At 37.4% G+C, this 13,376-nt stretch overlaps 1 protein-coding gene across 3 annotated transcripts in view; it reads right to left on the bottom strand.

The window, feature by feature from the left end:
• Nucleotides 1–948: 948 nt before the first annotated feature.
• The window catches only part of CPSF2 (cleavage and polyadenylation specific factor 2), a 34,398-nt gene continuing 21,970 nt past the window's right edge, over nucleotides 949–13,376 (bottom strand). For all 3 annotated transcript variants that reach the window (XM_042944127.1, XM_042944129.1, XM_042944126.1), the window contains exons 10-16: nucleotides 11,966–12,066; nucleotides 10,354–10,554; nucleotides 8,031–8,183; nucleotides 6,396–6,621; nucleotides 4,946–5,245; nucleotides 3,418–3,552; nucleotides 949–3,022 (exon numbers count right to left, since the gene is read on the bottom strand). In XM_042944127.1, the coding sequence (XP_042800061.1) occupies nucleotides 2,930–3,022; nucleotides 3,418–3,552; nucleotides 4,946–5,245; nucleotides 6,396–6,621; nucleotides 8,031–8,183; nucleotides 10,354–10,554; nucleotides 11,966–12,066 (1,209 nt within the window). In that variant the 3' untranslated portion in view covers nucleotides 949–2,929. The remainder of the gene's footprint in view (nucleotides 3,023–3,417; nucleotides 3,553–4,945; nucleotides 5,246–6,395; nucleotides 6,622–8,030; nucleotides 8,184–10,353; nucleotides 10,555–11,965; nucleotides 12,067–13,376) is intronic.

Here is a 13,376-nt window from a genome sequence, read left to right as displayed (position 1 = left end):
AGGAGCAAATGTTTGCAAATCACAAATCCGATAAGGATTTCGTATCCAAACTATATTTAAAAACTTATAACTCAACAATAAAAAAGAAATAACTCAACTAAAAACTAGACAAAGAATCTGAACAGACCTTTCTCTAGAGAAGACATACAAGTGGCCAATAAGTACAGAAAAGATAGTCAACATCATTAGTCATTAAAGAAATGCAAATCGAAACCACAATGAGATACCTCTTCACACACCCTAGAATCATTAAAACAAAAAATAAGGTGAGTAAGAAGTGTTGCTGAGGATGTAGAATTGGAATCCTCACACCCTGCTGGTAGGAATGTTAAATAGTACAGGCACTTTGGAAAATCGTTTGGAAATACAGTTTCGAAAACTGACAGTTTCTCAAAAGAGTTACCAATCATTTACCTAGCAATTCTACTTTTAGGTATCTACCCCCCAAAACTGAAAACACATCTCCACACAAAAAACTTGTATAGGAATGCTTAGAGCAGCATTATTTATAATAGCCAAAAAGAAGAAACCACCCAAATGTCCACCAATTCATGAATGGATCAACAAAATGTGGTGTACCCACACAATGGAATATTATTCAACCATATAAAAAATGCTGATACATGCTACAGTATCAATGAATCTTGAAAATACACTAAGTGAAAGAAGTCAGACACAAAAGGCCACATTTTGTAAGATACCATTTTTATGAAATATTCAGAATAGGCAAACCATAGAGGCAGGAAAGAGATTGATGGTTGCCTAGGACTAGGGTGAAGGAAAAAATGGGAAGTGACTGCTAAGGAATGGGTATAGAGTTTCTTTTGAGGGAGAGGAGAATGTTCTGGAATGAGCCAGTGGTAATGGTTGTACAACACTAAATATACTAAATGCCAATGAATTATATACTTTAAAAGAGTATATTTTATGGTACGTGAATTAGATTTCAATTTTTTTTTAAAGGCCCTCGTTAGAAAATTGACCTCTGCACTTCTGTTTCAGAACACCTTCTGGTTCATGAAAACAAAACAAAAAAAAACTGTAATGAAACTTGACATTTATAATCTCATTGTAACAAATGCTACAATAAAATTTCTTTTAACCAAATTATCTATACATATAAGCTGATGGTCCACTTGTATTTATTTTGCCTTTAAACAAAGATCTGAAAAAGTTCTCTGCGTTCATGATTTATCTATAGTCCTTTTTAAAATTTATACTTTTCTTAAGTAACCAAGGCTGAACAAATGTCTTCATTTTAGAAAGTTTAGTAATACTGTCATCTAGAAACAGGTCAAAGTCTTGCTCTTGCAATGACATTAGTTAGCACAGCCATCTTCAAGCAGTACTTTAAAATTTAATTCCTTTTCAAAGGACAATAAAAAGGCTAAAGCAAGAAACAATTTTTCAATATCAGGAATGCAATGTAATATGTATAACCAGATGCTTCAAGCCATGTAACGAATGCAGACTTTTTTTCCCCTGGAATATAACTAGGATTCTAGGCTTACTCTCTTCAGTAACAAGAACTTAAGTGAAAATTTTTCAAAGCTCTACAAAGAAAACATACTCTTCACCATCATCTTCTGTAATGTTGTTCCGCATATCTGGTTTTCAGGATCAGAAAACTATAACTTTGTGTTAGCACTATAATCCACAGTAAATTCTTTGTAAGCTTTGAATGAAATTTTAATTCTAGTCTGATATCACTGGGTGGTACTATACATAGATCCATATAAGTTAAACAAGAATGATCCTTCTAAAAACGCTAAGTATGAAGAGGAGGGCTTAAATACTTAGGAAGTAAAGATCAAGGACTGCCATGATCAAGTTATGCACTGAAAAAGCATCAACACATTACAATCGGGCAACACGATTTTCATTTTTAAGTTCAATGAGAATTGCATATATTCAGCTTTTACTCTTAAACACAAGTGGTTTATACTACGTGAGGGCTGCTAGCCCGAAGAAAGACAGGAACACAAGAAAGGATGACCTTATCCAACTTCAGTATTATTTTTGTAGCAAGGTTATAAAATCCAGCCACTGCTTCAGCAACCCTAGGAAGGAGCAAGCCTAAGAGATGAAAACATTTACACCTTTTGATTAAATTATACTATTACCTTATAAAAATAGGTGGTTCAGCATTTGTTTCCTTAAAAACAGAGCACTCAACAGTTTCCGATAAAGTAACCTAGCTGAGAGCTAAGATGTATCTAAATGCATACATCAAGGATTTCTTTTGCATTATATATATTCAAATGATGCTGTTATAATTCATACCGAACAACAAAATCTTGATAAAACAGGAAATGGGAGAAATAAAAATTGATTCCTGACCCAAATGTGTACCAGCTCAGACTAGAGTGAATACCCAGGAACTATAGGCAGGGATAAGGAGATATGCCCCAACTGCATATCAGAATTCCAAAGAAAAGTCTGAGCGTACACTCTTTGTTTTTTGTTTTTTAAACACATAGGCCTCAAAAAACCGTTTCATCAGTTTTTTTATATAGCACACATCTTTTCTAAATAATTCTCACTTTTCATTCCAGAAAACGTAAGAAACTGTTTGCAAGAGCTCATGCAAACATGTTTCTCTAAGGCCATGAGCTGGTTTGCTAAGTTGCATTGTTTTATTCAAGTAAAAAGCCCTTCTAGAATAAGGGGTCTATAGAGGAAACCAATCATCTTCAACTCTCCGGCCTGCACACTTGTTAGAATCTCTATCATTCTGAAAGTCAAAAGGTAGAATGCTCATTTGACCATTAGCAAAACGAACTCTATTTACATTTTTAAAAAATCTAATGCATGTTAAATTTTTCTGGCATTTCTTTTTTGTATGTTACAAAACAAAAAAGCAAAAGCTTAGAATAAGAACCCTTTTCTCTTAGAAAGGTCAAACAGACACTTCTTGACATCACGTTCTTTACACAATGGCATACTGTTCATATAAAAGGTCTCTTATCCTATAAAAATCTTGACAAAGGCAGCCTTCTAATCCAATGCGGCCAGTTTCCGTCTAGAAAGTTAAAAAAAAAAAAAAAAAAAAAACCTTTAGTACATTTCCTATTCATTAATATGCAGATATAATAACCAAAATATATTAATTAGATTATTTGATGATTGGTCTGGAAATGGGTTGCTCTGATTCACAGAATATGGATCTAACATTCAAGTCATGAATTTTACATAGACATGTAAATGTCAGAGGATTCAAATAAAAATTTACAATGAAACTATATATTATTTCTTTGAGAGCCACTTTTATAAGCCTTCAAGGTCATCATTCATAATGAATATAAATTATGGATCTCCAGTTTGTGAAATTACCAATCAAGAATTACAGAATTCAAAAGGGCAACACATCAGAAGGCAGCATTTCTTCAATTCATCCCTTATTAAAAACACACTTACCCTGCGGACTGCTACTTGATTGTTGCAAACAAGTACGCCCCCTACAAATTCAGCTTGAATCCCCTCCCGTAAAAGAACTTGTTTGAAGTCTGACAGTCTTGGTTCGTTCATAAAAACTGACTGGTGTCCAGGAACCTTAGATAAGGTTAAAGGGGAAAGAATAACCTCAAATAAAACACCACAGTGTTACCACCACAGTGGTACCGAATAAAGTGAGATTTAACACATGATCTCTAAGATATTTTCTATTTTTCCCTGAAGACCTTTGACAGATCGTATCAAGGCTGTTAAGTCCCATTCCAAGTTGTTATTCTGAATTTTCCCTCATTATTTTACTTAACATCACAAAGCCCTTCACATTTTCTGAATGTTTCCCAATCGATTTTATTAGTCATGCCTCACAGTAACAGAGAGACATCTGGTAAAGTTATGTTCGTCACTCACCCACTTGCCTGAGGGGGTCAAGGAGAGTGCCAGGAGGCAGAACTGAACCAAAAAATTCATTTGCCAGATCCTCCTCCTTCATTTAGTGCAGAGGAGAGTTCTCCCCTGACCCCAGTCTCACCTTCCCTTCTCCCTTGAGGCGAATGCAGTGTATGCCAGGGGCTTTGGACTCAGAAAAACAAGCGGTTCAACCTAACACTGCTACTTGGAAATTGCCTTGATGAGCACTAGTGTTAGCACAGTAAAAAGATTCGAGTTCTTGCCCCAATCTCAAGAGCATTACTAGAAGGGAGTCCAACAACAGAGGCTATGTTCTATTCTTTATTGCACAGAAAGGCTAAAGAGGCCTCTGCAGGAACACGGGCCTCTTACTACACAGTTTTCACACCGCTGTAAGTTAATTACCTGAGATCTCTGCTAACTGGATTATCTCTTGAGAACACGTAAACACTAGATTAAAATTATAGCCATACTTAATAAAAGATTTCTAACTACATCGAACCCAAAAGAGATTTCAGCGGAATTGACAACACACGAAAATAGGAGTACAGGAGTTCCACCGTCTTAGAAAACTACAGCTCTCCTGACCGGAAGCAGGTATGTGACGTAATCCTCACAACCAAAATTTAAATACTGAGGGGCGCCTGTGTGGCCCAGCTGGTGAAGTGTCAGGTTCAGGTTGAGGTCTCACGGTCATGGGATCGAGCCCCATGTCTGGCTCTGCACTGAGCGTAGAGCCTGCTTGGGATTCTCTCTCTCCCTCTCTCTCAAAATAAAAAATAAACGTTTAAAAAAAAAACAAAACAAAATTTAAATACTGAAAAAAATCAGTCACGAAGCAATCACGGATCTTACAGTATTTGTTAAACATTTCCTTTAAATTGTTATCAAGCCCTTGCCGTCTAGGACACACACACACACACGCTCAGGCGTGCAAACACATAACCATATCTTGAGTCATCTTAATTTTAAAATTCCAAAATCAGCCTACATTGGACACATATCGTAAAGAGTTAAAAACATAAAAGCGCAATCCAAAGGGAGACAAATCAAGGAAGAGGCCGAAGCGGGACGTGCTTGTTACCTCATGGGGGGGTAAGGGCTCCAAAGTCGGAATGATCTCACTTTCTTCACCCGTTTCTTTTTCATCATCCCCAAACAGGCTCTTCATGGCCTTCTGTTGTGCCAGAACGCTGGAGTCCGAAGGAGCGTCCACCTGCATTTCCGAGTCTTCTCCATCATCCTTCAGTTCTCCTTCTTCTAAGATAACTCCTGTGTCCACTTTGGAAACTCTCATGTCTAAGACTCCATCTATCCAAGCTAATTCAGCATCTTTTGCCTTACAAAACTGAAGGGAGCTGACAAGTGAGTCTTTCAATCTCACCTACACATCATGCAAAGGGGAGGGAGACACATAAAATCCTCAGAGTATAAATTAACAACAAAATATAACCTGTTATAATTATTTCCTGACTCTGGTAATGTGTGTTAAGATTCAAAAATCTTTCACTCACCTGATCTTCACCGTGACTGGTAAGGACCTAGTGACCCATGAGATCATTAAGACCCCTGTCCACTTTCCAAAGAAGACACACTAGGCCCCTGACTGCACACTAGGACCACATGACAATTTCTTAAAATACGTGTTAATGCCAGGGTCCCACCTCCAGTGATTCTAACATAACTGATGAGACTAAAACCAGAGCACTGAGTCCCCCTAACACCCCCAAAGCTCCCTAGATGGTTCTCATGTGTGGCCAAGGTTGAGAACCACTGACAAGTCTCACCCATCAGCCCTTGCTGCTGCTTCAAGAACACTGAATTACTTCTGTTTCCTCCATTACCATGAACCTCACACATCCATATTCTTGGACTGCTGCTTCCTCTTGTTTTGTCCAGAGTAACTTTTCTGCCTGGTGAATTCCAATCCATTTTTTCCAACTAAATCTAGACATCATCCCTGCTTTAACTGACACCAACTCCTGCTACCAGAAAAAAGCTAATCTCTCCTCTGTGCTATTCTCGTTTTTTTGTTTTTTTGTTTTTTTTTGTTTTTGTATCTGCTTCCATTTTTTTCAAGTACGAATAGAACCTTGACATCAGTGAATTTTTATAAAACTTTCGAATTCTTGAATACTCCCCATTCCCGTCACCTCTATACTTTTGCAAATGTTCCCTCTGCCTGGAATACCCTTTCTCTCTCTTTCCCTTCTCTATATTACCCTGACAACCCATCAAAACATGTTAGGATTCAGCTTAGTTATCACTTCCTCTGGAAAATCTTTTCTAAACCTCCAAATCTGGGGCAGTGTCTCCCTCTTTATTCACAACATCCTGTACTTTCTCTATCAGAGGCATAACAATGTGATAAATGCCCTTCCCTTGTTATAAGCCCCTAACACCTTAAAGACTAGAAGACCTCCTAAAACAGGGGACCACGTCTATCTCACTCACCCCTGTACTCCTAATGTACCTGTCCTAATCTGCAACAATAATGTATTTATTTCACATGGCTCGGGTGCCAGCACACTTACCTGGTAGATGTGAGTTTCACTAGTGGCATCAACTGTTTCGTGTAGCTTTGGCATGTACACCTTAATATCTTTCCCACCAAATGCACGGCAGCACTCGGCAAGATCTTGACTGGCCTCTGGTGGTCCGTGGACAATGATCAACTGTCGTGGTTTCATCTGATTAATGATCTTTTTAATGGAATCTCCATCAGAGCGTCCTTCATAGTCTATGTAAGTAACCCTAGCTCTGTAATTAGACAGAATTATCCAAGCTTGTTTTTCTGATAATTTTAAAACCAAGTTATTAATGGCTTTTATAATCAGGAAAGAAATGTATACAATACATAAAATGAGGATTTGAGGAATACACATGTTACAGTGTTAATATGTGAGGGGGAAGGGTTATGGATTTTTCAGTAGGTATTATTAGAAAAAGTGGCTCACTATATAAAGAAAAATAAAACCGATTGCTGACCTAATGCCACAAACAACAGCAGATGAGTTGAAGCCATAAAAGAAAAATGTGAAGATTTAAATTCAATAGAATAAAATGTAAGAATTATGTTTATGACCAGGGACAGGGAGGGACTTCATCATATACAATTCCGAACACCATAATGAAAATATTTTATTTTATTATTTCATTACATCAAAATTAAAGATTTTTTTTTTTTAAACAAGGTAGACCCTGGACCACTCATATAAACAGATAACAGAATGGGAGAGGCTATCTGCATTGTCCGAAACCAAGCAGGGGTAACATCCAAGATGTACAACGAACCCCTGCACATCAGTAACATAAGGCCAACAACCCCTAGAGAAAAAGACATGAGGGCCATAAACATGGGACTTCATAGACAAGAAAACAAAAAAGGTCCCAAGCATTTGAAGAAGATAATCAAACTAATAATCACTGTAAGACAAACTTAAACAGTAGTGATACGTTATTACTCTATACCTATTGGGCTGGAAAATGTTAAAGAGTTCAATAATGCCCAATGTTGGTAAGGAAACAGGGTTGAAAGAAGCCTTCTGCTCTGCTAGTGAAAGTATAAACTGATATACAGCCATTCTGCAGAGAATTTTGTGACACTGTTAATATGCATTATGTAGATAACAACCATAGCCCATAATATATGCTAAATATCACTGGACAGATAAACTGCTTTGCTATCTAAAGACTTAAAGAAAAATCCAAAATGATGAATTACTGGTGTTACTAACTGTACCAAATAGAAAAGGAAAAAGGTATATTAACCACTTCAGATTATAATAACATTTTTCAGACATCATGGCACTAGAAATGTTTAAGTCAAGGAGTATATTTTACGAAACAAACACTTAGAAAAATTAAACATGTGCTACTAGACTTACTAAAAAGTCCAGAATGTTTCTTCATATAAATGTACAGTTTAATGTTAAACCCCTACCTCAATACCAATTCAATTGCATTGGCTTTCAAATACCATTAATGAAAACAAAATGCCACCATGCTTCACAGACCTTTGCAGGGAAAAAAAAAATTAAATTTTAAAAGCAACAACTTACTAGAGGATATTCAGAAATTTCACATTTGAAACAATGTAAATTATATAATTCAAGTTCTTGAAATTTTATCTTGTAACCTAGTTTCAAAACGCGACAAAAAGCACTTACTTTATTTCAATAGACTCTGTTGTAGAAATACACTTAGTGGGAACATCAGATAGATCCTGATCCATGGGTTCATCTCCATTTGTCAAGCCAGATTCCAATTTGCTTTTCTCTTCTTCAGTTGCTTGAAGTTCTGGCACTAAGAAATCCTCTGGTCTAAATTATATAAGTCTCTAATTAGAGCACTAACAAGCAAGCTAATATTAGATAATATATGTACTTAGTAAATGGCATTGAGTTTTAGGCTCCTCACATATCTCAAGATTTCAATACACAATTGATCCAAAGCTAATGCAACTTTGTAGTATCGATTACCAAATGACTGCATCTATTGTGTTTTTCCTGACCACTGAGGAATGATCGTCAGAGCGTGCTGTTGGGCTAGTAAAGAGTCCTAGATAGACCATTAGGAGAGCTTCATGGTTATCAAAAGTACTATTACAACCTGGCCTTGCATTTATTTCGATCATTCTTTTTCTGTGTCTGTGGTTTCTCTTCCCAAGTCCCACTTCTTATAAATCTCAGGCCTCTTTTGATTTCCTTTAGAGCCCCAGTTATTCTATCCCTGCCCAAAGATGACTCCCCACTGGCACATTACCAAGAAGACTGAGATACAAAATCATGAGCTCCCCCAAAAGCCTTTGCCTTTATTTCAACAAAGCACGAACGCATCTAGCTTCCCATGTTTACTTCCCGTACCAGAGAGAGTTGTATGTTCAAATTTAAAAACAAACTTAAAAATGTTCTCTCTAACCCCCTGAAATTGTCTACGCCCCACCCCCCAAATCTGCTCCCTCTCCTGAGAATCCAGGCCTCTGTTGCCTAACACCTAGACTGCTATAGGAGCTTCTCAGACCCTGGAGTCCAACTTCTCCACCTATAATCCACATAATAACAATAGCAGCAGCAACCACTTAGAGCACGCTCACTAGGAGTCATGAGTCACAAGTCAGATTCTATGCTAGCTGCCTTAAAAACACAATCTCATATCATTCTTATCCCCACTTTTCAGATAAGGAAATTGAAAACTGAATATTGGACACTAACTAAGTAGAATAAGTAGAATGGTAAACAAACTCACCAATGTTATTTAGATTGTTATTTTTCCTCTCCACTATTTTAGAGGACCAAGTAGACAGGGGGATTTTCCTAAGTAAGTCCAAGAATGACCTAGAACCCACTATATGCTTAAGAGAGCATTACGGGAAGTACAAAGAAGGCACCAGGGAGGGACCTAGACTGTACTGGGGTGGCAAGGAAGAAACAGGAAAGGCTTCCAGAAATTTGTAAGGCCAGATTCAACCGCCTGGAGACCTGGGACGGGAAGATGGAACAAAGCTGAGGGAGGAGCATGTGCAAGAGCACGACGTGGAGAAGCCGAGCAGAAGGAAACGGAGAAGGCTGGTACCACGACAGCAGAGAATGCTCAACGGCATGACAGAAATATACAGAAACATAACAGAAAAGTCGGGAGAAACCAGATTATGAAAGACACCATGCGTCATGCTAAGGCATTTGACATTTGCCTGCAGAGCAATGGGAACCATGAGGGACCTTTACACAGGATAGCAGTGTTTTCAAACCTGGATTTGAACACGTAATTTCAGTTGTCTTCCAGTAGTGGCTGTAAATTTGGTAGACTTCCCATGATTCCACCCATGCTATCTCACATCCCTCTTGGAACTAAAATGTGTACAACACTGCTTGAGATGTAACCCATTTCCCAAACTTCACACATCACAATCTATCAAAAATTCTCCCTATCCTATGTCTTTCTCCAATGCATGTCCCTTACCCTTTCTTTTTAAGGGGCGGGGGAGGGATTTTGGTCACCTTTTTGAACCTTTCACATACCTAAGTAATAAACCTGACGGTTTGCCTTTAATATTAATTCTCTAGGGGCAACTGGGTAGCTCAGTTGGTTAAGCACCTGACTCTTGATTTCGGCTCAGGTCATGATCTCACAGTTCATGAGTTCAAGCCCCCTGTCAGGCTCTGTGCTGAGATCCCTCGGGATTCTCTCTCTCTCTGTCCCTCCCCCACTTGCATGCACTCTCATGCTCACGTGTGCATGCTCTCTTTCACTCTCTCAAACTTTAAAATACATATATATTTATTCTCTAGATGTTCCTCATCCTTTCCATTTTTATGTTTCAAACTATTTTATGTTTCATCTATTTTATGTTTCAAATCCTCTGTGGAGTACTGAGAAACTATCAAAGCACATGATATGACCAGAAAGGCCAAATTTATCGAGTTCTAATGATACAGAGAGTTATACACCAAACAGTCTAATCTAGAAGAAAAAAAAAACTTATTCACGTACTTGATAATTTCTCCATATTCATCCCATTTAATTCTTTCTTCTGGTGCAGGAAACATAGGATAAGACTTTTTAGCCTGTTTGAAGAAACTTCCTTTACGACTACCTTCACCTTTCATCATCAGGTCATGCTTGGTTTTATGAGCTGAGGGCTGGTCAATATCTTCCTCAACGTCACTCTCATCACTAGAATCGATGTCTGCCCTAAGAGGATTGTGGAACAGAGGAAGGTCATAAAGTCCCCAAAAGATTTTGAATTAATGTTTAGAAAATTATTATTTAATTAATTCAATGATAATATTATTGGATTGATAGTTTGTAAAACATTAACTGCCAGTTAATAAATACTCATTAATACTAGCACTGAAAGCATCAACTACATGCAATTAAAAAAATTTTTTTAAATAACATAGTCACACTAAGGTAGAAAGATCATAATCAACGGAGAAAAACACACATACACAATACAGAGGAACAAAGGGAACAATGACAGCATTGTCTGAAACTGCCTGCCAGAAACAATGGAATGAAGTCTGTAAATTGCTAATTCACATTCCCAGTAAAAGTATCATTCAAATATAAATATAAAATAAAAAAAAAAAAAAAACCAACCCAGAAAAATCTGATGGAACTTATTGCCTGCAGATATGCAGCAGTCCATGAAACAAAAATCAGGGAGAAGGAAAGATGTACAATGGGGTAATATGTCTATACAAGGGAGGAACAAGAAATTAGAAATATGTGAACAATATGGGGCGCCTGCGTGGCTCAGTCGGTTGAGCATCTGACTTCAGCTCAGATGATGATCTCATGGTTCATGAGTTCGGGCCCTGCGTCGGGCTCTGTGCTGACGGCTCGGAGCCTGGAGCCTGCTTCTGATTCTGTGTCTCCCTCTCTCTCTGTCCCTCTCCCCTTCACACTCTCTTTCTCTCAAAAATAAAAGAAACATTAAAAAATTTTTTTTTAAAAAGAGAAATATGTGAGCAATATAAGTCATTTAAAAAATCTCTTTAGGGGCACCTGGGTAGCTCAGCTGGTTGAGTATCCGACTCTTGAGTTTGGCGCAGGTCATGATCCCAGGGTCATGACACTGAGCCTTGAATTGGGCTCCAGGCTGAGTGTGGAGCACTGCTTAAGATTCTCTCTCTTCCTCTGCCCCTCCCCTGCTCATGCTTGCTCTCTTTCTCAAATTTAAAAAAAAAAAAAAAAGCTCTTTAAAAACTAAAACTGATTTTTTCTTTTTTAACTGTGTTTTTTTGAGAGAGCGGGTGTAAGCATGGGGGGGGGGGGGGGTGGTGAGGGAGGGAAAGAGAGAGAATCCCAAGCAGGCTTGGCAGGGTCAGCGTGGAGCCTGACACGGGGCTCCAACTCACAACCATGAGATCATGACCTGAGGTGAAATCAAGAGCCACCCTGGTGCCTCGATTTTTTTTAAAAACAAAACAAAAAATTAGCACTGAAAGCACCTGGCATTCTAGCACCATTTAAAGATGTAACAAAAGTAACAAAGTCGACATAAAATTTAAATATTTTCAATTAAAATTTATCTTAGAAATAAGTTCTTAAGTTATATACAATTAACCATAAGCTTTTAATTTGTTTGAAAACAACTCACTCTTTGGACTGCTCAAGTTTTTTCGCAGCTTCTTTCTTTAATTTCTCTTTTTCTAAGTATTCTTCAAGTTCTTTCCCTTCAAGCTTCACACGCTTCCTTAACTGAAGAAAAATAGCAAACAAAAGGAAATACCGTTACAAGGGGGTTCAGACAGTGGGGTGTGAGACACAGTATATCTGTAAATTTATCATCTTGCATTTGAAACCATTCAAGTTTCCATTACATGCGATGACAGATCCTATTCAGATTAGTACTAAAATTGAGCTGTTACATTTCTAGGATGGGTTTAATTTAAACTAGTTAAAAATCACCAATCGGGGGGACGCCTGGGTGGCTCAGTCGGTTGAGTGCCTGACTTCAGCTCAGGTCATGATCTCGCGGTTTGTGGGTTCAAGCCCCGCGTCGGGCTCTGTGCTGACAGCTCAGAGCCTGGAACCTGCTTTGGATTCTGTGTCTCCTTCTCTCTCTGCCCCCCCTCACTTGTGCTCTGTCTATCTCTGTCTCTCAAAAATAAATGTAAAAAAAAAAAAATTTTTTTTTAAATCACCAATCGGAAAAAAATATAGATAATATTTTTATAATTTTGATATAGGCCTACACAAGACATAAAACCCAATAGCCATAAAGGAAAAAATAAATACAGCAACATGAAAAAAAAAACCTCACTGACATTTAAAATCTCATAAAATTATAAGGAACTGAGAAAATTATTTGCAGCACTACATGACTATCAGAAGTTCTTTTTCCTAACAGCTCTTCCAAATCAGTTAAGATGATCAACATGTCAAAAAAAGGACAAATCCATATACAAGCCATTGACAAAATAAGAAAAATAGCTATGAAAAGATGTCTAATTTCACTAATGATTTCTGAAAAATGCAAAATTTTAAGAAATGCACACTACCATTTTTAAACCTATTAGACCTTAAATCTATTAGTGCTAATTACTATGTGGGAAAAGGGCACCTTCACCCACTATTACAGGAAAAGTTAGATAAACTATGTTAGAAGGCAATCTGCCAATGTCTAAACATAAAAATGTGTTTGTCATTTGACATAACACTTCTAGGAATTTATCTTACTGAAACAATCACAAGCGTGAGAAAAAAAGCACATTGCAGCAATGTTTGGAATGGTAAAAAACCAGACTCAACTTTAAAATCCATCAGCATAGGATGATTACATACGTAAGTCTCTCAAACTTTTTGATCTCAGGATTTGCCTCAGACTCTTAAAAATTACTGAGAACCCCAAAGACATTTTGCTGTTGTTTTTTGGTTTTTGGTAGATTACACTTATTAATGTCTACCAAATCAGAAATTAAAAGTGAGAAAATTTTAAAATATTCATCTTTTCACTAAAAAGTAATAAAATCATTACACGTTAACAGCATATTTTTACAAGAGATAAT

This window comes from Panthera leo, chromosome B3, assembly GCF_018350215.1.
Source record: "Panthera leo isolate Ple1 chromosome B3, P.leo_Ple1_pat1.1, whole genome shotgun sequence".
In the NCBI taxonomy this organism is placed as follows: Eukaryota; Metazoa; Chordata; class Mammalia; order Carnivora; family Felidae; genus Panthera; species Panthera leo.
The sequence above is the reverse complement of the archived record's forward strand: the minus strand, read 5'-3'. Positions and strand labels throughout refer to the sequence as shown.